A 27,394-nucleotide genomic window follows, 5' to 3' on the forward strand; every position below is an offset into this window, starting at 1 on the left:
CGATAGCAATTGCAGCTTCTCCGAAAAGGGAGCATTCAGCTTGGCTTTTCATAATAACCATGAACACCCATAGATCGGAGCTCATAGTTTCATCAAGGGTTGTGTCCATATTTATCCCGTACCGGGTAGTAGTGCATTAATAGTGTCGACTTGATTTATTTATATTTATGGAATTATGTCAATTATGTTGTTGTGTTTGTAGCAGTGTGTTGTACACTGAGGCGACAGCCCTTGCCGATGAAGGATCTAACGGGTCAATCCGGTACGTACAACCGACTGCCGTGGGATTGTCAATTACGTTGCTGTAGCAGTGTGTTGTACACTAAGGTCTTGCCGATGAAGGACTCCATTGAGCTAATTATAGTTATTAAAATCAGCAGAGCCATACTAGGGCTTAGTAACGCGGGTCAGTCCTTGGATTTACGTTCCCTTTTCCCCATGGAAACAATTTGAGTTTATGACGAGAGAATTTTAAGTTTCCTAATAAAAACAAAAGGCATTAACGTTGATATTTCTCAAAAGAAAAATTAAGAACAGGTCCAATTAGTGGCCATTAAAAACACCAACTTTTTGACAAAATGAATATTTTCATTTAAAGATTTATCTAAATACATTTTTTTATCTCGTTCTATCCCTGTTTTAAAGCTGTAAAAACATTATTTTTCGACCACGCATCTAACAGATGCTGCATTTCTTCTACACACTTTTCAGATCATACAAAACTTGTTTTAAAAGCCGTTTATTCTCCCCAAGTTGGTTTTCTTTCATCGTTTCGATAGAATCGTAATGTAAATAGTTTAACTGGTTCCCATAACAGCCTTCTAAAATCAAAAACACTAGATTCCTCTTTAAGAAGTAAAATTTATTAATGCTCTTCTATAGCATTTACTTTCTTGGTTGATTACGAGCCATATCCTTGGGGAAGGTTCTGACTGGAGGAGTACGAATACGACGGGCTTCCTTCGATCTGTTTCTTACGACCTTAGAGTGAATAGCGCAGGATACACAGTAGTGCAATTTGGCATACAATTTGGGTAGAGTGTAAGCTAAAATATACAAATAACACATTAAGCATTATGGCCACTTGCTGCACAACTGTAAACAATATACGTACATTCCCAAATGGAAGCCTCAGAAATATCACGAACAGCGGCAGCTTCGACGATGTTGCGGATAACAAACTTCTTAATGGCCTTATCCTTGGGCACACAGCGAGCACAGTTAGTGCAGCGAACAGCCTTTACATGGCCTCTATTGTGCTTGCAGCGACCTCCATTACGACGCTTCTTAGTCTGGAATGTCAAATTTTTGAAATTAGCAAAACTTATAATAACTGCGAGTCACAAACTATAGAAAAACAAAACACGGCGCACAATTGGCATTGATATTTAATTGAATTTAATGATTTTCTTATCGAAAAACTAAAAAAATTAGTAAATACCACGCACCATTTTGTCAGTTTCCTTGGGCCGGAAGAAAGAAAAAGAAAGAAATCTAGCAAGTGAAGTTGGTTGCGGTTTCTGACATTTTGACGTTTAGCATATTGTAATAGACTTGTCTTTTGCACGTGTGGCTCTATTACAATTAGCCACTTTGTGTCGATTTATCTTTCAAATATGTCTTTGGTAAAGAGTTGCATTTCTTTTGAGAAATATAGCTAAAGGTGCTTTTAGACGACACTACAACTTTTTGTACCCGCATGATTTTCTTCCCAGCATGGGATAGCTGCGAGCACCACACAGACTGGTGTTCATTGCTGTCACGAGAAGCTTAGCTGCGAGCTACCGGGCGTTCGTTTTGCTGTGATTGGTCACCAGCAACAACGGCTCGGCTTCTTTCATTGGTCTGATTACACAAGATATATTTATTTGCAGGTAATGGCAATTGCCCAACAATAAAATATTGAGTGCACTATCTGTTAAAACAGTGATAAGTGCAACTCTGATTTTGAGTATGTTACTATTTCACGTCATTTTTCATTGTTCGTGTGTGCTATGGTTCCTAACTATAATGCACACACACACAACAAAAATTCGTTGACAGATAGTGCACTTCGCGAGAAAAAATTTACGAAGCTGATGTGTCTGGTGATAACACCTTTAGTGTAAAACCAGGATTCACTGAATAAGGTTAAGCCAAGCGATCAGCCGATATACTTTTTTTTTAATATTTGGCAGTACTTGGCATTGAGGATGTCAACTTGTTCTCTTTTTACATTCATTCTTTGTTTACGTTTTCTCCTATATGATGACATTTTCAATCGTCAGATTTGACATCCTTAATGATGTTTATGGGGCCTATCCACTTTGTGTTTTGCATGTGACCTAACCTTCTATTAGTGAATCCTGTGTAAAACCCTTATTAAATCCGGATTAAAGGCTCTCATCAGCTGATTTTATAAAGGGAAAACAGATGATCGAGCCATTTAATACGGATTTAAAGAGCAGTGTAAACGGGGTTATAGTCTAGTACTGATCGCCCAAACAACTGTTTAAACGAATTATAAAAAAATGGTGACGAAGAAAATGCGAATACATTCCGTAGAAGTGGTACTGGGTTCTATAAAGAATCTATTATAATGCATGTAGTTGTCTTATGACAAATCAAATTTAGCACAAGTCGTGTGAAACAAACGAAACTGACATATGAAAATCACTTTTCAAAATAGTACATGTGATTTTTTTTGGTAAGATCGTGCTCTATTCCTTCTGACAAAAACATAAGGAAATCAGCTGTTTTTTGTTGTCAGTCGAATGAAAGCAACCCCAAATTAAATCGTTTTCTTAAATTTATGATTTAACCGGCTTTCTCACAACTTTAACAATTATTACACATAGAAAAATCAAATTTTGCTAAAATTTTTAGGTTATGTCATACGAAAATAACATACAAGTGTGATAGCAAAAATTATGATTCGTATGTAAATTGAAAATTTTGACAAATATTTTCAATTACATGTGAATAGAAAAAGTGACATGTCATAAGACATCTACATGCCATGTGATAGCGCCTTGAGCAAAATAAAGCGACATGTCGCTGCGCCAACAACAAAGACAACTAGTTTCAATGATGTCGTCTGTGTTGTGTGACAAATATTTTGTATTACATGTGAATAGAAAAAGTGACATGTCTTGAGACATCTACATGCCGTGTAATAGCGCCTTGAGCAAAATAAAAGCGATATGTCGCTGCGCCAACAACAAAGACAACTAGTTTCAATGATGTCGTCTTTGTTGTTTGACTTTTGTTTGTGTTCTGGCAAAGAATAGAGTCTGTTGTATTTCGCAATAGTTTAATAGCCATTTTCGCTCTGAATGGAGTCATTAAAATTGTGCGAAATTTATTCTGATGCAGCTACATGTCGCTACTATTTTGCCCATAGAACGCAGTACCACTTGTACGGAATGCGTTAGCATTATCTTCGTCGTCATTTATTATACTGCATTTTAGCAGTTGTTCGAGTGAAAAGTCGAAGTCAGTACTAGGCTTTAACTTGAATAGGTTGTTGCGCGTCAAGAGAAACTTCGTGTAAAACCAACTAAGACGCCAGAGATGCCACTTGTTCTGTCGTAGAACTGTCAAAAACATGCACGATATGTTACATCTCTTTCCATCGCCTTCCGTTTAAACAGGACATAACGGTATGTTCCTTTGTTGTTTTGTTGAGGGGGATATTTGCGTAAATTTGGTTATAGATAATGCGTTGACTGTTCAATGCGAGCAGGTATAAACAATGCCACATAAGAAAAAGTCTGTTTACTACTCGAATCAACTGCTTTCTTAAAATTTTTATTACTCTACTTTAGTTCAATCGAATTGTTTTTATAATTTAAAAATTCAATTTCAATTTGAAGAGAACCAGTCAGTGGCCATATCATTCATACTCAAGGCACAGAGTTTGTTGAATGCATTATGTGAGAGTTAACGGGGACAACGACGCAAACAATAACGACGAGAAAATTAAGCGAGGAATATTCAATAAAACCTAATAAAATTATTTCTCCCAACACCCTGAAATCGAGTTGAGCCAGCTAACGCCGTTGCTGTTGGTGTCGCACAAAAACAAGCCAATTTTCATGTGAAATGGCTTTAACTAAACGTATAAAATGTTTCAAGTATATGGTGTATTGTTACATTGTCCTTCTAGCGGTGAGTAGATCCAAATATAAAGAGCAAAAAAACAAAAGTCAACAAGAAATTTTCTTTAATGTTTCTTAATTTATCAGTGCTAAATTGCCCACGCACACCCACACACACACATACACAAACAGCAATGCATCAATCTGTTTTGAACAACATCCTTTTCTAAACATTGTGAAAAGTATGGAAAACTTGATTTGATGATTGCGCAACTTATAACCGTACATACATTTATTAATGCCCACATGTGTGTGGTCTTGAGTTTGTGCGTGTGTAGGTGGCCAGTGTGTATGTGCGTGACTTCTGAAAAATGTAAATAAAAACATTAGGAAAAAAACTGATAAGCACATCGTACAATAATCTGCGTCTACCATTGAGAAGTATTGTCATTATTGTTGTCAATTAGCCTTCTTCAGAACTTGGAGAAGACCCATTGAACTAAAAAACAATTTATAGTACTTCCTCTGCTTTGTTCTTTTCTTTTTATTTCTCGTTTACTTTGTGAACTAATTTCGTCGTCTAGATCACGGGTTGTGCACAAATATTTTTGGGCACATCCCTGCTGTGGGGACATTCAGGCCATTATGGAGTTGTTCAAAATAGACTGTGGGCCCCCGCAGCTTTGCTATTGTGCTTGGGTCCTGGCACATTCATTTTGTGCTGGATTGGTTGTCAGGCCACTAATCAAAAGAAACGCTGTCTTTTGGGCATGGTAAGTATTGTTGTCATCATGTATTCTCCATCAAACGATGGAGTTGAGTGCAATGGTCTAATTAACAAATGTCCTTGTTTATTATGCTTTGCTTTTCATGTCAACACCACTGCTGCTGCTGTATGTAAACCATTGTCTGATGATAACTGAAACCCGTACCAACAACGACAATAACAACCACAATAACAAGTTTGCCACATTCCTGGTGATTAATATTTTAATACAATTCTTATTGTGTGGCTGGTCATTGGCCATGCGAGAACACTTGCCATCATCTGTGGAGATATACATCGATGATTCATTCGTTGAGTTTTTGGACAAATTCTCCAGGACCAAGGTTGATAACCTACATTTGTGGAATAGAATGCAATCACAGGTAACCTTGACACACACAAACACACATAGTATGCTTGCTTGTATACACACTTTCTCTCTTACATACGCATATTTTGCGCTGAAATCCTCTACGTATATACTATATATATGGAGTATACATACATAATTATGTTTTTGTACAATCTAGGGTGTACCGAAAACGAAATTTTTGTGTGTGCCAAACAAAGAATGCACTCAATGTCAATTGTCATGTTTAGGCCAAAAGTTCAAGTTATCATCTTTTGCATGCAATACACACCTCTTCAAGGATAAAGAAAAATACACTTGGTTTGCTTTTTCCTGGTGAAATCTCATTTTCAAAAAGCAAATTATGAATGAAAATAGTACATACACCCCATATTGAAATATCTTAAGAAACAACTTAAAAAGTAGTTAATTTTGAACTGTTAGTAAGATAATGTAAACCGAACACCTGAACTCTAAAGCCAACTCAGGGATTCCGCTAACATTAGATTTGAATAAAATATCGTTAAAGATTTATGTAAAGGATGGTTAAATTTTAAGGGCCGATGTTGATTTTGAATAATGTACTGCCTTACTTTCTTGCAAGTCTTAAACCATTAACGACAAATAAGTGGAAAAATACCCAAAAATAGAGCTGTTTAGAAAAATTCTGACTCGAGTTAGAAAAGAGCTATCCCAATGCAGTTGTCATTGGCAAAAAGTGGACGAGTGAAACTAGTTAAAAAAAATTTTTTCTAATAAGGTTGTTTTGGGGGAAAATAAGCTTAGCAAATGTCAGCAATTTTTTTTAGTTAAAAGTTCAAACAAAACCTTTTCTGAAAATTCTTAGGATTTAGATTTCTGGAAAATTTTGCGGGTTTTATTTAAATGAAAACGTAAAAACTAGCCAATTTCAGTCGGACAGAGTTTTGGAAACCCATAACAATGTACACAAAATGAACTTAGTTAAAGGACTTGATTAACCTTAACTTATCAAATCTCTATTTATGGGTGCAGTAGCCATTCTGGATAATACAAGCAAATGGAAAAATAGCCATTTGCATCAATCTCTACGAGTTTTGTTTCGAGTCATTTACGAATAATAGCCAACTAGGATTTCGTTCCAAATTACTTGTTACCAAACGGTTCATTAAAGTTATATTTTAGCGAATTTAATACAGAAATGAAATTAAGATAAAGAAAAGGGGTATATAATCCTGTGCCGGCCTGTCCAATTTATTGAGATATTTTTTCGAGATTGCAGAAACAGATGAATTCTCTTGTACCCCTCCATCGGTTCGGTTTACCAGTCTTGCTTTCGAAAGTTCGGGAAAGCTATTCCCAAGCTTTGGGTTTCTGCTTCACGGCGACAGCATCCCATTTATTGTTTTCAACAATTAAACGGTTCTCCTCAATCAGAAGTTTCTCTTTTTATACCCTCCACCATAGGATGGGGGTATACTAATTTCGTCATTCTGTTTGTAACTCCTCGAAATATTCATCTAAGACCCCATAAAGTGTATATATTCTTAATCATCATGACATTCTAAGTCCACCTAGCCATGTCCGTCCGCCCGTCCATCTGTCTGATTGTAAATGGGCCATATCGGTCCATGTTTTGATATAGCTGCCACATAAACCGATATTGGATCTTGACTTCTTGAGCCACTACAGACCGCAATTCTTATTCGATTTGGTTGAAATTTCGCACAAAGTATTTTGTTATGATTTCCAACAACTGTGTTAAGTATGGTTCAAATCGTATGGTTCAATCGGTTCTGGAATCTTGACTTCTTGAGCCTCTAGAGGGCGCAATTCCTATCTGATTTGGCTGAAATTTTGTGCAACGGTTTCTCCCTCCCATGACCTCTAACATACGTGTCAAATATGGTGTGAATAGGTCTATAGCCTGATACAGCTCCCCTATAATCCGATCTCCGTATTTTACTTCTTAAGCCCCTAAAGGGCGCAATTCTTATTCGAATTGGCTGACATTTTAAACAATGACTTCTACTGTGGTCTGTTACATTCAATTCAATTAGCCTAGCAATTTTTTTCTTTTATCCTTTGTATGCCTGAAAAGAGATACCGGGAAGAGAACTCGGCAAATGCGAACCATGGTGGAGGGTTTATAAGATTCGGCCCGGCCAAACTTAGCAGATGGTCTGGATAGAATTTCAGTGCAAAGTTGTCCTCGATAGTTTTGAAATATCATGCGATAACGGTAATAAGCCATTAATCGTGATTTCAAGGGGAGGTTTCTACCCACGATTATTACATTATGTTCTAGTAACATTTACGTGGTGAAATTGAAGGAGCAACGGACAAAGTGTTTTTATTATTGGGTTGCCCAAAAAGTAATTGCCGATTTTTCATATAGTCGGCGTTGACAAATTTGTTCACAGCTTGTGACTCTGTAATTGCATTCTTTCTTCTGTCAGTTATCAGCTGTTACTTTTAGCTTGCTTTAGAAAAAAAGTGTAAAAAAGTATATTTGATTAAAGTTCATTCTAAGTTTTATTAAAAATGCATTTACTTTCTTTTAAGAAATCCGCAATTACTTTTTGGGCAACCCAATATATGGGGAGTTCAACTCATGGGTACCATTTTGAATGAAATAACTACCATTGGGAATCATATTAGAGCTGGCAAACTATCGATAATCGCAACATTCGACATTTTCGATAGTTTTAATAATAAATATCAATAGTATCGATACTATCGCACAAGGCCAATGAGGAGAAGTAAAAATCAGGATATCGATTTATATAGAAGCATTATCAATGCACAGACCAAATAAAACCAAGATTAATAAAGTCAGTTAGAAGTCATGAGAGAAATCATTGTACAAAATGTTAGCCTAATCGGATGAAAATTGAGCCTTCGATAGGCGCAATGTATCTTAATGGATGCATTCAGTGTCGCATTGCTTATTTATGTTTAACTTGCAAAACATTGAACTTTTGCGATAGTATCCTTTGGAAAAATATCAATCGATGTTCAGTCAAAAAATTAAATATCGATAGTGCCATCGATATCTTGTCAGCTTTAAATCATATACATATGTGACCACGGTGGCCCATATAAACTGATAAGGAATCACCACATACATGATCGAGTACGCTTTCATATCGAATGAATTTTTATTTCATATTTAATTGTTATTCTGCCCCTGAACTTCCGATTAAACATCTTAAGCCTATAAAAATCATAGTTTCTATCCTATTTCGCATGCCGTATGTGGTCCATATCGGTCTAAATTGAGGTAAAAATCTCACACGAAGGGGTACGTTTAGGTGAATTGGATTTTGGGTGTTCTCCAACCTTAATTTTTATACCAATTCTTCTAAGATTTGGTATGAGACATGTTTTTGGCTTAACAAAAAAATATTCTCAAACATGGACTTGGAATGGATCAATAATTTATAAGGGGGAGATGTGAAGCTGCGACGAGTTTAAGTTAGATAGGATCCTAGTTGGCATATGTGTTGTACATCATTGAAGAGTTATAAAAAATTTCCTCTAAATGAAATTCGTATATATCCCACATTAACAGATATGACTATTTTTCTTCTTCAGCCCCTAGAATGATCAATTTTTATTCGATTCAGATGAAATGATGACTTTTGCTATGACTTTTAATACACGCAAAAAAATAATTCGTTTGGCTTGAAGCAATGTAATCTTCTTTTCTGAAAAACTTTAGACTTTGTTTACGATAAAAGCAGACGTTATTTGCGATAAATTCTTGCAAGAATTAGTGAAAAAAAATGTTTTTACCCTGACAATACCTTTCATTCTTGATATTTAGGACATAGAATTCGTGTTTTCAACTAGTTTATCTTTATTTATAAATTAATTTGATTTAGTGTCCTGCTCTTCAGTTTCAAAATAGAGATCTGGAAGGATTGTTCTACGAAAAACAGTTCTTGGGTATGTGTTGTATACCATATTAAAGGTGCTGATCTCCCTTTTAATTTGGTGTACCCACTTTTTTGAACGAAATGCATTTATGGCTTCCAGATTGGATTTTGTGTCCTGCCTTGCAGTTTCAAAATAAAAATCTGGAAGGATTGTTTTACGGAAAATAGTTCTGGGATATGTGTCGCTCACTAAATCAAAGGTACTGACCTCTTCTTTATTTTGGTATACGCATTTTTTTGAACAAGGTCCATTTATGGCTTCCAGACTGAATTTTGTATCTTGCCCTCCAGTTTCAAAATATTGTAAAAATCTGGAAGGATTGTTCTACGAAAAACAGTTCTGGGATATGTGTGTCAAACGTTTGAAATGAATTGTGCAAATTGAAAATAATGACATGTTCAATTCGATGTTGTAACATAATTCAAACTCAAATTTTAACGAATAATAAGCAGCTCTCAGTAGGCAATTCAAGCTCTTTCAGAGTATTTTTGGATTTATTTCGATGTTATGATAAACAATTTTATTAAAGGCCTTCCATTTTCTCACAACCCATTATGGTTTTGTAATTTGATATACTGTATGCTATAAAAAATATGTTGTTATTTTCGCACATTTGAATACCTACTTTGTGATGGATATTTCTTTATCGTGTAAACGTTAACAAACAATATATGTGCCATAGAAATTCTTGTTGTTTTTTCTTGTACCTGGCAGCCATATGTGTGATGCTCTAATCAATTTTATCAGTGGACATATCTGACATTCTAAATCGAGCCATGTCCATTTGACCCTCTGTCTGTCAAAATTACAACAGCGGTCGAACGAATGCAGATATCTTCTTGAAATTTTGCACATGTATAAAACTAAATTTCCCATCAACACTCCATTGGAGAACATGGGGTACTTTTCTCGTATCAATGAGTGTAGTGCAATTAGAGTTTAAGCTCAATGATAAGGGGCCTCCTTTTATGCCGAATCCGAACGGCTTGCCACATAGCGATACCGCAAATGTTGCCAGCATTAGGAAGGGGATGACCACCGCTGAAACATTTTCTGATGTTCACGGCGTGGTTTGAACTCAGGCGCTCGGCGGACATGCTAACCTCTGTACGACGGTGGCCTCCAATGTTATACAGATACTTCTTCTTAATGTAGGTAAAGTCGAAACCGGATAAGTGAAACGGTAAAAAAGCGATTTTATTTCAGTTATCCGTAATTTTCACTTTAGAGTAGTTCGAATAAGTGAAATTTGTTTCCTGTTAAGCGTTATAACCATAAGTGCAATCGAATTTTCATGTCAACGGACTAATTATGTATGAGTTAACATAGTTGCAAAAGAGCAATGCTCAGTAGAAATAATTAAAAGTAAAAGACAATCATAACCAATATATCAAAATATTTTTTAAAGAATTTTATTGATGAGGCGAATTTTTAAAAATTCCAGATAATTTACATAGAAGTATCTTTTTCACTTATGAGTTTTAGGATTCACATGGAAACGGAATTTGTGGTGTAAAACCTTTTTCGATTAGCGGTATTTCCAGTAAAGCGATCTTCATTTAGGCGAATTCAATTGCATTGCATAACACCGAAAATGGATGGTTAAATCCATCAGGGTTCACTTAAGCGGGATTTTTCACTAAAGCGTATTACAGTTATGCGATTTCGACTGTAGTTGGGGAGCGGAGCTAAGAAGGCCACCGTAGCGCAGTGGTTAGCATGTCTTATGACGATGAACGCCTGGGTTCGAATCCAGGCGAGCACATTAGAAAACATTTTCATCGGTTGTTATCCCCTCCTAATGCAGGCAAGATTTGAAAGGCACTATGTCATGTAAAAACTTCCGCCCAAAGAGGTGTCGTAAGGCACGCCGTTCGGATTCGGCTATAAAGAGGAGGCCCCATTTCATTGAGCCAAAAAACGAAAGACTGACTATCAGCACAAGGGTTACTTTGCACGATTTTTGGCACATTAGCTTCATTATCTCGATTTCAGTACTACTTACGTTCTTCCTTAATGACAGACTGACCATCAGTACATGGGTTACCTTGCACGTTTTTAGGGATATAGACTCCATTATCTTGAATTCAGTACTACTTACGTTTTTCATTATTGAACATAAAATATTAAAAAAGAGAAATTTTGCACGTGGTGTTTTGGTGTTACTTCCAACAACTGTGCTGAGTATGGTTTAAATCAGTCCATAGCCTGATATTGCTGCCATATAAACCGATCTTGGATATTGAGTTCTTGAGCCGCTAGAGGGCGCAATTCTCATCCGATTTGGCTGAAATTTTCCATGTGGTGTTTTGTTATGACTTCCAATAACTGTGTAAAGTATGGCGCAAATTGGTACATAACCTAATATAGCTGCCATATAAACTGATCTGGGATCTTGACTTCTTGAGCCCCTAGAGGGCGAAATTCTTATCCGATTTAGCAGAAATTTTGTACAATGGCTTCTCCCATGACCTTCAACATACGTGTTTAATATGGGTAAATCGATCTATAGCTTGATACAGCTCCCATACAAACCGATCTCCCGATTTTACTTTTTGAACTCCTATGGTCCGAATCAGACTATAATTTGATACAGCTCGAATACCATAACAGTTCTTATTCATTATTCTTTGTTTGCTTAAAAAGAGATCTTTGTTTATACTAACATGAATACCGTATTTAAATATGATTTCTCTATTTTTTGGCAAATTATCTGCAATCACAAGTATTTATTATTTTTTTTTATATATCACTTATATAGCTACAATGCTGTGGTGTCGATGGACCTCTCGATTATCGTCGTTTATCCTTGCCCTGGTCCTGCTGCTCGCGACCTGAATCTGCCTATGAATCAGCCTGCGATACTCACTACAAGCGTGGCTGTTTGGCCGTTGTCTCCGAACAAATTAAATATACACTATTAATAACTGCATTTGGTGCTGCCATTATTGCCATATTCCAGGTTAGTTAATTGAAATACCTTATAAGTGTATCCAAGCCTCTTAAAATTTCCTTTGCCCTTGTGTTGTTACAGAGTTTAGGCCTATTCTGTGTTGTTCATTTGGCCATGCTCTATGGCAAAAACGAAAATGGCTATGATAATAATAAGCTTAGCAAGAAACGCCAGCAACAATTTATGCCACTATCCATTCAGGATAAACGCCAGGATATCCCATCACCATTGAGTTTGTCACCCACAGCACCAGGGCATCGGGTGCTAAAAACTTCCGCTCCCGGTGGTAAAAAATGACAGACGATTAGCTTTTAAGTGTTCAATTGAATTAAAAAAAAAAAAACAAAAACAAAAAAAAAACAAAAAGTGAAGAAACAAAATGTTTTAGATTACTTAAAGAATATATCTAACAGATATACAAATACAACAAAGAACAACTACTAAATAACTAAACTAAACTAACACACACTCACACTATATTATAATTTGAGATGGAAAATAATAAATGTGGCCCTCAATTTATGTTTGTTGTTATTTTGTCATGTTCAATGTACAAAACAAAAAAAAAAAACAAAAAGAGAAAAAAATTTGAATTTGAAAAAGAAATAAACTCAATCTCATAGAATTAGAACGAAAAATTCATTAAAATTTAAAATTTAAAAACTAAAAAACAAAAACCAATACTTCTCCTTTCACATAATCCTTGCGAGTGTAGTGCTAGTTTATGGTGGTAGTGTAATGCTTTAGTTTGCAGTAGAATCTATGCTAAATTCATGATAAGTGCTAGTTAGACTTATAACTCTATCGAAATGGAATTAATTGTCCAAGTGAGTCTGATTGTAAACTGCCGCTATTAACTAGCTAAGATTAAGTAACAAGGGCTTTCCATTCCTACACACTTGGATAATTCCTAGTTCATTGTGATATCACAATAGCAACAGAGCATAAGCCTCTAGTTGCAATTGAACTCATGATATCCGCACTTTTTTACCTAGCTTCCCTAGAACTCAGCTAACTGATAACTCCCACTGTCATCAAACCTTTAGAAAAATTTTAAATCACATTTTTAGCGATTTTTATTTTGCATGGTTCCTTTCAAAACTTACCATTGGGGTCAACAAATCAAGAGCAATTGTGATAATAAAGTAGGAGCAAGGTGAAAATAACCATGAAAAAATGTTTGATATCCACAACGAGATTTTAACCTACGAACCATGGCAATCCTTTAGCTTTACTGCCAATAGGTTTGTCCGCGTACTTTTTCAGTAAAAATTTGCAGGATAGTAAGAACAGCCATTAATCTCTTTTGCTATTTATTTGAATTTAACAGCTGGTTTTCATAAAACAGCTGTGGGATTCTGCAAATTTCAGCTGAGAAAAAATCCTCCAGTAGAAATTTGCAAGCTGTCAATTATCAAATTCTCATCATTTTGCTCCCTCCCACGCACTCTCCCGCTCTCTTCTGCTGACAAATATTAGGTGTGTTCACGTACTTTTCCCGTAAATATTTGCAGGAGAGTAAGAATAGCCTTTAGGCTCTTTTGCTATTTATTTGAGTCAAATAGGTGGTTTTCATAAAACAGCTGTTCGATGCTGCAAATTTTTGCTGGGAAGAAATCCTAAAGTACTCTCAACATTTTGCTCCCTCTCACGCACTCTCCCACTCTCCTCTGCTGGCTAATTTTAGATCTGTTCGCGTACTTTTCCAGTAAAAATTTGCAGTAGAGTAATAACAGCCTTTGCTATTTATTTGAAATAAATAGGTGGTTTTCATAAAACAGCTGTTCGATGCTGCAAATTTCTGCTGGGAAAAAACCTCCTGTGGAAATTTGTAAGATCTCAATTACCAAACTCTTAAAACTTTGCTCACTCTCACACACTCTCCCGCTCTCTTATGCTGGCAAATAAAGTACGCGAACGACTTTCAGTAACAATTTGGGTAAATTTGCACACATACTTATAGTACGCGAACGACTTCCAGTAAGGAATTCATTTTGGAATTTAAATACGTTAATCCTGAACATTAAAACCTGTTTTAATGACTAATCATATATTTTCCCTTTATAAAATCAGCTGACGAGGTTTATAAATTTGAAATTTAATGAGCAATGTAAAACTCCGTTTACACTGTGCTGACTAAAATCGGATTTAAGTTTCTCATCATCTGATTTTATAAAGTGAAAATATATGGTTGAGTCATTAAAACAGGTTTTAATGATCAGTGTAAATGTAGTTTAAAGGTGCTCTTAGGCGGTATAACAAATGCTGAAAAAATTATATCTGATGTTTTCACCAGATTTGAAACCAAGTGTTATAGGGACATAGGGGATTATATTAACATCTGCCTTAGGGTGGACGTTAATATCAAATTAATTTCATCTCAACTTGAAGTTTACATTCAAACTTCAACTTAGGGAACTGTTACAGTTTGCCAATAATTTTTTTCGTTGGTTTCATTCTCTCTCTCCCATAAAGACTGATCCCTGGAAGCCGCAACAATCGTACCAAGTATGGTCCAAATCGATGTATAGCCTGATATAGGTTGGGTTGAAAAAGGGTGCCGATATTAATACGCCTCCTGCCAATATGGACATACACCCAAGCCAGCAATCGGCTTATTGTGCGCTCTAAATACTAAAAAGTAACATCGAAAAAGAATTTAGAAATTCCGTGCTGCTTACAAAATCCCTAAAATTGTTTTTCATACCACGCCCCTTGCAAATTGCAAATTTTGCCCATGAACATTCCACTAAGGAACAGGGGCAAACTTCTCACATACATATCAATGAGTGCAGTCCGATTCAAGTTTTAAGCTCAATGATAAGGGGCCTCCATTTTATAGCCGAGTCCGAACGGTGTGCCGCAGTGCGACACCTCTTTGGGGAGAAGTTTTTACATGGCATTGTACCTCACAAATGTTGCCAGCATTAGGAGGGGAAAACCACCGCTGAAAATTTTTTTTCTGATGGTCTCGCCAGGATACGAACCCAGGCTTTCAGCGTTATAGGCGGACATGTTAACCTCTGCGTTACGGTTTAGTTGGTTTATTTCTGGTATTGTGTCCCCACCTATGAGCCGGTGTCTGTTATCCGCGAAAGCCGGTCAATGATATTGGAAATGCTCTAACGTCTCATCATCTTCTCCACATGCCCTATACATGCTATCACTTGCCGCACCGATTTTGCATAAGTGAGCTCGTAGTCCTGTTCTGTTATGATACCGAAAGCTTTTCTGACCTCCCGTTAGCTTCCTTTCAGAAATAGCCTTGTTGTCTCACAATCCGGAGCTCTCTATAGGATTTTCGTTGTCCTGTACACCGTTTCGTTCCGTTGCGTTCGTAGCCCACGTAGTAATCAAGTTTGTGACGGCAGTTCTCTGGCCAAATCATCTGCTTTTTCATTCCCTATTATTCCACTATGGCCCGGCACTCAAACGATGCGGATCGTGCCATTCTCATAGATCTGATCTCCCTTTTTTTAGATGATGACCCCCTGGAAGCAGCATTTGTTTTCCGATTTGGCGGAAATTTTGCACGTAGTATTTTATTATGATTTCCAACAGACGTGGTAAGTATTGTTCAAATCAGTCCATAACCTAATATAGCTCCCATGTAAACCGATCTCCCGCTTAGACTACGTCCCCAGGATCCGTTCGGTCCGGCCGAACTTAGTATATTTTTACTTGATTTAATTTCCTTTTAATGATCTTAGGACAAGGACTTATCCTAAGACCCATTCTATGCAAAATGCCTATGATATGCTTCAATTAAAACAGTCAGTCAATAAGTCTATGTGTCGTATTAAGTATAGAAAAACAATTAAAAAATTACATTGCCTCAAAGAGATTTCGTCTTTAATACATTTCATCTCAAGTAGAATCATGCAAATTCCCAAATATGCGTTCCAAGTTTATATTGAATCTTTAATTTAAGACAGTGTTGCCACTTACTAATCATTCCTTGCTTTGCTTTTTCTCTTCTCTCTCTCTCTCTCTGTCATTTTCTCATATAAACCTACTGGCAACATTCCCGTTATGTATTTATGCTGCTGCTTCCTTTTTAATGCATCTACTATTACATATTTCCCAGTTTTTGCCTTTACTTTCAAGAAATTAGTTCAAGGCTAAGTTATACACATATGTAGGTTTGCACATGCATACATACATACGGATGAAGTTATCATCCTTGGATTTTTTTGTTATATAGCAAAAAAAGCATACAAATTGCTTTGTAATAAGTCACAAAAATCTACTTTTATTTGACATGCAACAAAATCAATCATGGCCTCGTATGAATTTGTTGATTCACTTTAAGTAGCATAAATAACCTCATGCATATATTACCCTCTCTCTCTCTCACACACACATACACACACTCTATCTCTTACTGAAACATTCAGTCTTGACAATGTTATGCTATACTCACTTTTTATTTACAAACAACAATGAGTTCAAGGATGAGGCGGGTACATTGGCAATGTATGATGTTTATGCTGGTAAACGAACTCATACAAATGTACTAAGCCGACACAAGTACTTGTGGTAATAAATGAAATATAAAAAATACATAGTATATGTAATATATTGTACATACATACATATTTTTGTACACAAGTATGCTTTTATTATTAATCAAGTTCATTGGTTGTCTTCTAGCAAGCATACAAGCGTTTGTATGGGGGTCGTTGGAAAAATATGTGACCAATTCTGGACGTACAAGAACATCTACAGAAAAGCTTTTGTAAGTGTTGCTAGTCTTTACATGAATTGTCTTTTGTAAAGTTCAGATGTGAATACGTACACTGCGGCGTATACAACATGTACAATGTACAAATTCCGGTGGTAGTTGTGCTGGAGGCCATCGTAGCGCAGAGGCTAGTAAGCATGTCCGCCTATGACTTTGAACGCCTGGGTTCGAATCCTGGCGAGAATACAAGAAAAAAAATTTCAGCGGTGGTTATATATTCCTATAGCTGGCGACATTTGTGAGGTACTATGCCATGTAAAAACTTCTCCCCAAAGAGGTGTCGCAATCCGGCACGTCGTTCGGACTCGGCTATAAAAAGGAGGTCCCCTATTATTGAGCTTAAAACTTGAATTGGACAGCACTAATTGATATGTGAAAAGTTTGCCCCTGTTCCTAAATGGAATGTTCATGGGCAAATTTGCAAAATTTCTACATGTGCCTAGTTAATGGCCAGGTTTACAGGCCCTATATTGGAGGCCTTCTGTCTGACCATAATTACCTGGTTCTAGGAGACTTTAATGCGCATCATTCTCCCCTAAGTAACGAGCAGAGCAGGTTGAAGGCTCCACGTTCTGCATGGTGAGCAGAGATGTCCCCATTAGGATTACGAGGAGCTTCAGCAGCTCGCCAGACATTTCCATTACATCCCCTGATCTCCTGAGTGGCGTATGCTGGCAAGCTGTCATTTCTTTGGGATCAGACCACCACTCCATAATACTCACCATCGACTGACCACCCGGCTTTATAATCTCTGACCGCCGGACGTTTATCAATCATGGACACCACTAACCTCGGAATTAGCGAGCTAAATGTGGAAAAAACAGGGTGGTAAACGAACATAAGCGGAATTTTTGGTTGGAACACTTTGAGAAATGTGTAGTTAATCTGCGGTCTACTGTTAAGCCACTCTCGATAACCGGTAGAAGGTATGAAAGGACCTTTGTCACCTTTGGCGAAGTAACTGTGACTGATCCAAAGAGATGCGCAAGGGTGTTCAACCGTCAATTTATGGTGCATCCCGAGAGTGACAGGGCTAGGAGGAAAGCCATTCGTCGTATCCATGGTCTCCGAGCGCCCAGTCATTCAAGGCGTTGGGGCCCACGGAATCTCTATATTGATGCTAAAGAAACTGCTTTACAACTGTCCTTAAACTCTTTTATAGTAGCCGATGTCGGGAAGATGGGCAGAGTGATCCCTCTAATGAAGTTTAGGAAGGACCCGAGTAAGGGGGAGTCGTACAGACCGATCTCCCCTCTCTCACCAATAGCCAAGACGCTTGAGGGACTACTCCTACCGATCCTCGTTGGGGAATTTGCATTCACCGAGCGCCAGACTGCATAGCACAACAATTGCTTTGCATGCCACCACCGCACACATTTGCCGTGGCTTTAATTAGCCCAGGCCATGTGATAGGATGGTCTTGGTGGCACTGGACCTATCGAAAGCATTTGACACGTTCTGACATGCCAAACTATTTGAGGACATCGTCAAAACGTCGCTTCAGTCAGGCCTGAAACGCTGGGTCGCAATTTATCTGTGTGGTCGCCAGTCATATCTGGAATTCAGGGAAGTCGAAACATTGAAGAGTAGAACAGGGAGTTATCCTAAACAGGGTGATATCTGCGGCACCTCTACCTATCCTCCAGGCGGTATAGAGATCTTGTCATATGCGGACGATTGTAAGAACATGGCATTAGGCCACCCCCCCCCTAGTATGACAACTGCGATAGGTTAAACGTCTACCTCAACGAATTTGGTGTTTATTTTGCTGCAAGAGATTTGAAGATATCTGCCACCAAATCCTCAGCCATATTGTTCACTACAAACACGCGTTAGGTGAATAACAAGCTGAATTTGAAAGTTGATTAAGTAATGACTCCGACCATCAAGTGTCCTTAAATACTTGGTGTAACATTTGACAGCTCTTACACAGTCTCCCCACATGCCACAGCAAACTGCGATAGGGTCAAAAGTAGAAAAAGGTGCTCAAGTCACTTGCCGGCAGCATTTGATGTGAAACCTTGTTGACTACATACAAAGCAATTGGACGGTCTGTGGTAAGTTATGTTGTGCCAGTGTGGTCTCGTCAGAACGCCTCTCTTTGAACTGCCACGGACTGTCTCCTCAGTTAACACGTGGACCAGGTCCATCAACAAAGATGCTAACCAAACGAAGACATAATTACATGCTGTCCAAGCAATACCTTTTGGGTAGCTATCGCAGAGACCATCCAAATCATAATCTTGTGGATAGGTATCCACTGCCCAGAAACCTGGTTGTAATATGTTGCCTTTTCTTCAATGTGTCTGCCACCCATGCGTATACGCAACTAAATAATCAGCATTCATATTAATTATACGCTATGAGTGCCTGCCAACAATTTCGTTGATAACACTGTGGAATAAAAAAAAAGTTTCAGGAAAACCCGAACAGGTAACACGTGTATCAGCGTTTTGAATGTTTCAGTCGAGTAGTTTTATAACAACAGGAGAGGGGAATTTCCCCTTCTATGGAAATTTTTGAGTATATTCGGCCTGCGTCTACTCAAAATCCTTAAATTTTTGGTATACAATGGCTTCTGCAATACTATTGATAACACTACGATTAATATTTTTGTTGAAATTTGAACCTCAAATGATTCAAAACTTTATTTGAATCGATAGTACGGTCCATATAATTTAATGTTCAATCGGAAAACAGGATTATGTGACAGCTGCATACAAATATGGCCAGATCTGGTCCATACTCAAATGTTGAGAAGTCCATGTTATGCATGTAATGGATAGTAAAAGCGCATTTAAATCGGCACGTTTGTTTATTGAAAACGGGTTTAAAATATGAGTTAATGAACTCAAGATTTCTTATCGGGAGATCAGTATAAATGGTGCTATAGCAAGATGTATGCCATCTTTGATGGCCATATCCTTTATGAATAACGACGAGTTGAAAATGTATAATTTGATGTGTTACAAAAGAAATCTGCAAAAGGGCCAACTCTCCTGTGGTTAGTATAAAAACATATACCGCAGTTTTGGCTTGTAGAACATTTGGTAAGTTTTGGTCGGCTTTGGTAGGATTTTTTTGAAATTTTGGTAGGAAATAATTTTCAAGGGTGGCAACACTGGAAATATGATAACTGGTTTTTATTTCTTTCAGGCATTGTATTGACCCAGAGGCGTAAACCCAGTCAAATACAAGGCCTTCAACAAAGCAGCAATGAGGTACGAGAAAGTGCATTGAAACGGATCTTCTTCAATCGGGTGCTATTAAATCAGAAAAGAGGAAGAGTTCACAATGAATCACAATGGGTCACATGATGACCTGCGTGGATAGGTTAGGTTAGGTTAGGTTTAAGTGACAGTCTGCCATCAGACTCACTTAGACGTTTTCGCCCATTGTGATACCACAGGAACAGAAGAAGGAAGATGCCTTCTAGTTCCTGCCGATGAACCATCCAGATCGCTTTAAAAAGTCCAATAACTTGCGAATGTTCACATCTGCTAAATCGGACAGGTTCTAAAATAGAACTCCTTCTAACTGCTAGTGCGGGACTCGCACACAGAAGGTGTTCAATAGTCTCTTCTTCCTCGATGTCCCTACAGCTTCTGCCAAAGTCATTGCTGGGAACCTTCAGTCTGTCAGCATGTTCTCCGATTAGACAGTGACCTGTCATGACGGACAAAATGACTGAGACGTCTGTTCTAGCCAATGACAGCAAAGAAGTGAACCTCTTCAAGTCTAGATTAGGCCACATAGTTTTGGAATTATCACAGCCCCCTCTTTGTGACCATCTATCATTCGTTGCCCTTCGGGCCTGGTCCTGAGTATTTAGCTTACATGTCGCAAGACAAATGCCCACAGATTCCAGTGTAAGGTAGTTCCTAGTCTCGCAAGCTCGTCCGCTTTAGAATTCCCTGGGATATTTCTGTGACCCGGCACCCAGAACAGGTGAATTTTGAACTATTCAGACATCTGGTTTAGTTCTGCGACAGATCGAGGGCGGTTTTTGTGTTCAGAAATACGTTCTCCAGGAATTTAATGGCTGCCTGGCTGTCTGAGAAGATATTTATCCCAATTGTCGTTATGACATTATATCTTAGCCATTCCACCACTTCCTTAATTGCAAGGATCTTTACTTGATACACACTGCAGTGGTCGGGTAACCTCTTCGATATGACCAGTTCTTTTTAGATCCATAGATCCCAAGCCTGCCGTAATGCATCTTTTAGTAAGTAAATTATTAATAAACTTCTTACGGTGGAGCTGATGCCTAGAAACTCCAACTCCTTAATGATTGACGTCGGTTTTTCATTATTGAAAGCACCTTCAATGTCAAGAAATGCTACCATTGTATATTCCTTGACAGCGAGAGAACCCTCAATGTAGCCGGCTAGGTCGTGAAGGGTTGTTTCGGTGACACAAGCGAGTCATTCAGGGCCTTCGTGATGCGCTTGACCACTATGTCTATATCCATCGTAGTTTCCACGTCCTTTTCTAGTCTAGAAAGGATAGTGGTGCAGTATTTGTGTTTAGCCGAGGGACCACTACTTCAGTATTTTCTCCAAGACTAAAACTAATATAACGATGATCAGAGAAGCTGTGGTCATGCAACACTTCCCAGTCGCATATTCTTCCACTTAAATCTTCCGATACAAAGGTAATTTCTATTGGGTTGCCCAAAAAGTAATTGCGGATTTTTTAAAAGAAAGTAAATGCATTTTTAATAAAACTTAGAATGAACTCAAATATTCTTTTTTTTACACTTTTTTTCTGAAGCAAGCTAAAAGCAACAGCTGATAACTGACAGAAGAAAGAATGCAATTACAGAGTCACAAGCTGTGAACAAATTTGTCAACGCCGACTATACGAAAAATCCGCAATTACTTTTTGGGCAACCCAATAGTTACTCCTGCCTGCTCCTAGTAATAAAGGTCGGTTTATCCCCTTTATTATAAATCGCCAGATTGCAACTTATAATATATTCAATAAACAGCACGCCCTTTTCCTTGACATCCGAATTTCTCCATATCTGGTGATGTGCCTTAGCATCACTTCCTAAAATGGGGATTTTCTTCTCTACAGAAGCAGCTTTAACCAGCGATTTAAGGTTTGAAGGCGGCATCTCTGAATCGTGTGCCATATATAGGGAAGCCAGCCAGTAATGAGACTTGTTTATTTCAAGGCTGGCTACTACTAAATCTTCAGTGCTTAGCGACGAAAGAAGAAACACACTTAGACTGCCCTATGCAAGGTTCTGTGTCTCCCATTGCCCGTTCCCTTGAAGTTTAAATCCCGGAATTCTTAGTCCACGTACGATTCCTCCACACACCCATGGTTCCTGGATAAGAATTACATCAAATCCCCTAGCCATCAGGAGGGCCTTTAGTGCCACCGAAGCGGCCTTACAATGGTGGAGATTTACTGGACCATAATCAGGATGCAGAACTTCCACCACTGTTGTGTTAGCCTCGTCTTCTGACTCCATCCTCACAAGATTTGTTAGAGCTTCACATGATGAGCTTTCGTACGCATCCAGGGGCAGAAAGTAGCGGAACCACTCTTCCTCAGGACACTGGGCACTTGAGGTGTGGACGATTTCTCCTTAGATTCTTCACTAACTGCTTGACGTCATTCTTCACTTGAATCTTGACATTATTCTCTTCCAACCGAACCCAACATAATAGGCAATTATCATCCAAATCGACCTGATAAAGCTCCTATTTAAACCGATCGTCCTATTAGTCTTCTACGACCCCTAGAAGCTTCAATCTTTGCCTGATTTGGCGGAATTTTGGTTCATTTAATTCATTTGTTTAAATGTGAATTAATTGTGTTGGGTTGCCCAAAAAGTAATTGCGGATTTTTCATATAGTCGGCGTTGACAAATTTTCAATAATTCATTTGTGTAAATTTTTAGCAGAATCCATGGTGGTGGGTACCCAAGTTTTGACCCGGCCATACTTAGAATGGGTTTAGTTGCTTCCCACATCAGCCTTTCACCGTACTGTTGTACAAAACTAGTAAAACGCTCATTGTAGCTGTTTGAATACAGTTATGAATAATACATCCTGTTTGATCTTTAAGGCTGAAATAGGATGTATCATTCATAATTCTAAAACTCTATATTCAATTCAAAAAGTTTTTCCTTTTCAAAAAAATGGTTTTGTTGCCTCCTGCCTCTTGGTGTGAGTTATGGCATATGTAACAACCTTATGAACCAGAAGCTGCATAATACATAATACCCACAGTAGACCATACAGAGTATGCGACATAACCAAAGCTTTAGGGCAGCAGTAGTCCCACTCACTACAAACTAAATGGTTAATTGTAATGAATTACTTAATGATAAATGACAACATATTGGACTAATGGAATTATTATAACGGAATGGAGGTCGCCATCAGCCTTTAGACGTCACATAGTTTGTATTAACTTCCATTGTTTCATCTATGATGCCAGAATGGTGGATATAAGCCGGCAGCAAAAAAACAAATGCTATCTAGAAATCAAGTAAGTAACCACAAAACATCTGTAAATGGGAATTTTAAGGGTATCATCACAAAGCAACCACCAGTTGCCGGTTAGCATTTGGCCATCATCCACCCACAGACCAAACAACCAACCATTCTCACTGCTCACTGCTCACTACTAACCACTAATATTTAAAATTATTTACACATGATAGTTAACACCAGATTGTGACGATGGTCTATGTTGTTTGTTGTTTGATCATATGGCTCTTTGGCAGGGATACAAATCCCTAAAACAACACTTCAGTTCATATTTTATGGGAGGGAGGCCACACTCAATGGCTACATTCTAAAAGTCAACCGTTGAATGGTGTTATGTACCATTTCGATAGGGATTTTTTGCTTGTGCCTCAATGGTAACATTCTGTGTATAAAAGCTAACGGCAAAAGTGAAAATTCAAACAGTTTTTGATTCCCAGTGAGCACAGTATAAGGCCCAGCAGCCAAAGTGAAAGAAATATCTAAAGTGATTTTATCTTAAACAACCGTTCCATAATGAATTTTTATTTATTAACAGTATTAGTTTTGGTTGCCCATGCCTTGGCCATGCCATCAAAGGTATGTTAAGAAGAAAAAAGTAACACCTTAAAGAAAAAATATCTAAATTTTTATTTTTTTTTTTATTCTTTTAGACACCTTCATGTAAGTATATATCAACGATTATTGTCTGAAAATAAGTCAGTTTATTGTATGTTACACCGTTATTCTGTTTTTTGTTTAGCTTCTGAAGAAGAATTTGGCACCGCACGTGGTAATGCCTTAGGCCAAATGCATGATCGCTATCCATTGTTTGTTGTGGCACCCGTGCGCAGCGATGACCATCAAAGGCATAGCTTTGACTCACTACGAGGTTTGAATGACAATGATTTGCTGTCATATTTGTATAACAAAAGGATGGCTGAAAAACGAAGCTTGGATAGTATTGGTGGAGGCCATTTAATTTAAGTTATTTTCTTGTTTTCTGTTCTCTTAAAAACAAATTTCAGTTACAGCCATAATTTGAGTTTGAATTTGAACTTTTAATTTGCTTAAATGAAAAAACAAAAACGGAAATGAAACGGCATATCGCATGTGATTAACAACGATATAAATATTTATAATAACAACAACAACAGTAATAATAGCATAAGAAAAATAAGCATGTATTTGTGTGTATTACTATTACTATGACTATTGCATGACAATATTAGTGTTAAAACCAAAAAAAAAAGAAAAGAAAAATACAATATATAAAAGAAAATGCATATATATAAAGCAATGGTTTACTTATTTAATTTTCTAGCCTACTTTAATAGCCCCAACACGGATTCTTCCCAAATGTTACGGTAACAAATATACTTTTTTTTTTAAATAATTTTTATATATAGGGTTGCCCAAAAAGTAATTGCGGATTTTTTAAAAGAAAGTAAATACATTTTTAATAAAACTTTTTTTTTACACTTTCTTTTTAAAGCAAGCTAAAAGTAACAACTGATAACTGACAGAAGAAAAAATGCAATTACAGAGTTACAAGTTGTGAAAAAATTTGTCAACGCCGACTATATGAAAAATCCGCAATTACTTTTTGGGCAACCCAATACAATTATTATACAATATATTCATATTTGTTGTTGTATTTGTTGTTTTCTTTTTGGCCTTGTAGCAAATTATTATTATCCAAACTAGTTGCCCAGTGTGAAAATCAAAATAAATCTTATCGCACTAGTTTATGCAATCATTTGCTGGATAATGTCTTCTATGCTCCCGAGGTCCAGCTACCCTCCGATGCTGCCAAGATCAAAAAGAATTTCGATGAAATCGACAAGGCCTCTGCAAGTTTTCGCATATTTGATGATGTCTTTCTAACTCCCGAGCTACCAGTGGATGCTGCCAAGATCAAGAAGAATTTTGATGAAATCGATAAGGCCTCCGCAAGTTTTCGCATTTTTAATAAAATTTAGAGACTTATAACCTAAGTAAGCCCACGGAGAAACACTACAAAGATATTAGGCAGCTATGACTAAGGATTTTAAGGATGGTGTCTATTGTAATATTAGCAAAGATCAACTTATATATTTCTTATATTTTACAACGTTGTGAATTTAATATAAAAGAATAAATAACGAATTTTAAATGAATTAACAAAATCACGAAAAAGGGGTTAATTTCGTTCGGGCTGCATCTAAGATACCCTCCACCATAAATCACATTAAGTCAAGTTTTTGAAACGTAGAAAGTTATTGCTCATTTTTTCACACCATACTTTTGATGCAATATGTCATTGCCCAAAAAATTATTGCGGATTTTTGTAAAAGAAAGTAAATTCATTTTTTATAAAACTTAGAATGAACTTTTTACACTTTTTTTCTAAAGCAAGCTAAAAGTAACAGCTGATAACTGACAGAAGAAAGAATGCAATTACAGAGTCACAAGCTGTGAAAAATTTTGTCAATGCCGACTATATGAAAAATCCGCAATTACTTTTTGGGCAACCCAATACTACATGCCAAATGTAAGCATATCCAAAATTCTACACTCCATCAAATTTCTTATCAAATCAACAAAAATGTTTGCTAAAACAGCAGTTTTTGTCTGCTGAAAATGGGAAAGCAGACATTACTGATGTTTCAGCAAACATGGGGCTGGAGTATTAGCAAACATTTCGTTCAGCTGCAAACAGCAAACAAAATCTGCTGTTTTAAGTACAAAAATCTGCTGAAAAATGCTATACTATTTTTTATATTTGCCTATTTTTACAAATTTTTTGGAAGAGATGATTTTAGTTTGTGAAATATTACTGTAAAGAAGCTACATGATCTATCCATTGGTATACAGTTCGAAATGTGCCTGAGCTGGCTCGCATTTTTTATACCCACCACCGAAAAATGGGGGCATATATTCATTTTCTCATTTCATTTGCAACACATCGAAATATCCATTTCCGACCCTATAAAGTATATATATTCTTGATCGTCGTAAACATCTAAGACCATCTAGACATGTCCGTCTGTCTGTCTGTTGAAATCACGCTACAGTCTTCAAAAATAGAGATATTGAGCTGAAACTTTGCACTGATGCTTTTTTTTGTCCATAAGCTGGTTAAGTTCGCAGATGGACTATATTGGACTATATCTTGACATAGCCTCCATATAGACCGATCCGGCGATTTAAGGTCTTAGGCGCATAAACGCCACATTTATTATCCGATTTTGCTGAAATTTCAGACAGTCAGTTGTGTTAGGATATTCGATATCCCTCTCTAACTTAGTTCAGATTGGTTCAGATTTGGATATAGCTGCCATATAGACCGATCTCTCGATTTAAGGTCTTAGGCACATTAAAGGAACATTTATTGCCAAACGTCGACGAGTTGTGTTAGTCCCTTCGACATCTTTCTGCAATTTGGCCCAGATCGGTCTAGACTTAGATGTAGCCATCATATAGACCGATCTCTCGATTTAGGGTCTTAGGCCCACTAATGGAACATTTATTGTCCGATGTCGCCGAAATTTGTAACAGTGAGTTGTGTTAGGACCTTCGACATCCTTCTTCAATTTGGCCTAGGTCGGTGCTGATTTGAATATAGCCGCTATATAGACTGATCTCTCTATTTAAGGTCTTGGCACCATAAAAGGCGCCTTTATTATCCGATTTCGCTGAAATTTGAAACAGTGACTGACAGTAGCTTTTTGATAACCGTGTCGTATATGGTTCAGATCGGTCTTCATTTGGATAAAGCTACCAAAAAGACCAATATTTTGCTCTACAAACTTGATCAATGAATTGTTCTTCTTAGACCACTCAATGTCCGTGCCGGATTTGGTCTAAATCGGACCATATTTCAATATAGTTGTTATGCGGGCATTAATTATGCATTTTTCACCGGACTATGACGAAAGGGGGTTTACATATATACCCGAGGTGATGGGTATCCAAAGTTCGGCCGAGCCGAACTTAACGCCTCTTTACTTGTTGTTATTGCCCTTCTAATGTGTTCATGATTGGCATGACCTTTTGTTTCTAAATTTAAAGAAATACCAGTAAGGAAAGTCAAAGTCGGGAGGAGCGGACTA

General features: G+C 37.4%; 3 protein-coding genes across 5 annotated transcripts; 2 read left to right on the forward strand and 1 right to left on the reverse strand.

Moving 5' to 3' along the window:
* Nucleotides 1-847: 847 nt before the first annotated feature.
* LOC106083415 (small ribosomal subunit protein eS26) lies at nucleotides 848-1,524 on the reverse strand. Its single transcript, XM_013246377.2, has 3 exons — nucleotides 1,449-1,524; nucleotides 1,115-1,292; nucleotides 848-1,046 (listed from the first exon to the last, which is right to left on the reverse strand). The coding sequence occupies exons 1-3, from the start codon at nucleotides 1,449-1,451 to the stop codon at nucleotides 886-888; spliced, it is 342 nt and encodes a 113-aa protein (XP_013101831.1). The 5' UTR covers nucleotides 1,452-1,524; the 3' UTR covers nucleotides 848-885.
* Nucleotides 1,525-3,624: 2,100 nt separating this feature from the next.
* On the forward strand, nucleotides 3,625-12,590 carry LOC106083448 (23 kDa integral membrane protein). Of its 3 annotated transcripts, none has more exons than XM_013246468.2 (6): nucleotides 3,625-3,641; nucleotides 3,855-4,149; nucleotides 4,664-4,852; nucleotides 5,043-5,228; nucleotides 11,877-12,077; nucleotides 12,150-12,590. In XM_013246468.2, the coding sequence occupies exons 2-6, from the start codon at nucleotides 4,084-4,086 to the stop codon at nucleotides 12,363-12,365; spliced, it is 858 nt and encodes a 285-aa protein (XP_013101922.2). In that variant the 5' UTR covers nucleotides 3,625-3,641; nucleotides 3,855-4,083; the 3' UTR covers nucleotides 12,366-12,590. The 3 variants fall into 3 exon arrangements, with proteins under 3 accessions (XP_013101922.2, XP_013101920.2, XP_013101921.2); XM_013246466.2 differs by having other exon boundaries at nucleotides 3,635-3,724; nucleotides 3,807-4,149; XM_013246467.2 differs by having other exon boundaries at nucleotides 3,635-3,724.
* Nucleotides 12,591-23,978: 11,388 nt separating this feature from the next.
* On the forward strand, nucleotides 23,979-25,459 carry LOC131998034 (uncharacterized). The gene is made up of 4 exons (XM_059370005.1): nucleotides 23,979-23,984; nucleotides 24,064-24,192; nucleotides 24,625-24,667; nucleotides 24,985-25,459. The coding sequence occupies exons 2-4, from the start codon at nucleotides 24,111-24,113 to the stop codon at nucleotides 25,280-25,282; spliced, it is 423 nt and encodes a 140-aa protein (XP_059225988.1). The 5' UTR covers nucleotides 23,979-23,984; nucleotides 24,064-24,110; the 3' UTR covers nucleotides 25,283-25,459.
* The last annotated feature ends 1,935 nt before the right edge of the window (nucleotides 25,460-27,394 follow it).

This window comes from Stomoxys calcitrans, chromosome 5 (genome assembly GCF_963082655.1).
Source record: "Stomoxys calcitrans chromosome 5, idStoCalc2.1, whole genome shotgun sequence".
NCBI classification, from domain to species: Eukaryota; Metazoa; Arthropoda; class Insecta; order Diptera; family Muscidae; genus Stomoxys; species Stomoxys calcitrans.

Excerpts from the sequence above, each read along its gene's own strand:
- LOC131998034 (XM_059370005.1), top strand. The coding sequence starts at position 24,111 with ATGCATGATCGCTATCCATTGTTTGTTGTGGCACCCGTGCGCAGCGAT. Across the intron at positions 24,193-24,624 it reads TAGCTTTGACTCACTACGAG|CCTACTTTAATAGCCCCAAC; the intron begins GTTTGAATGACA and ends TTAATTTTCTAG. Across the intron at positions 24,668-24,984 it reads GATTCTTCCCAAATGTTACG|CAAATTATTATTATCCAAAC; the intron begins GTAACAAATATA and ends TTGGCCTTGTAG.
- LOC106083415 (XM_013246377.2), bottom strand. Across the intron at positions 1,047-1,114 it reads TGAGGCTTCCATTTGGGAAT|CTTACACTCTACCCAAATTG; the intron begins GTACGTATATTG and ends TGTATATTTTAG.
- LOC106083448 (XM_013246468.2), top strand. The coding sequence starts at position 4,084 with ATGGCTTTAACTAAACGTATAAAATGTTTCAAGTATATGGTGTATTGT. Across the intron at positions 4,150-4,663 it reads GTTACATTGTCCTTCTAGCG|ATCACGGGTTGTGCACAAAT; the intron begins GTGAGTAGATCC and ends TTCGTCGTCTAG. Across the intron at positions 12,078-12,149 it reads CCATTATTGCCATATTCCAG|AGTTTAGGCCTATTCTGTGT; the intron begins GTTAGTTAATTG and ends GTGTTGTTACAG.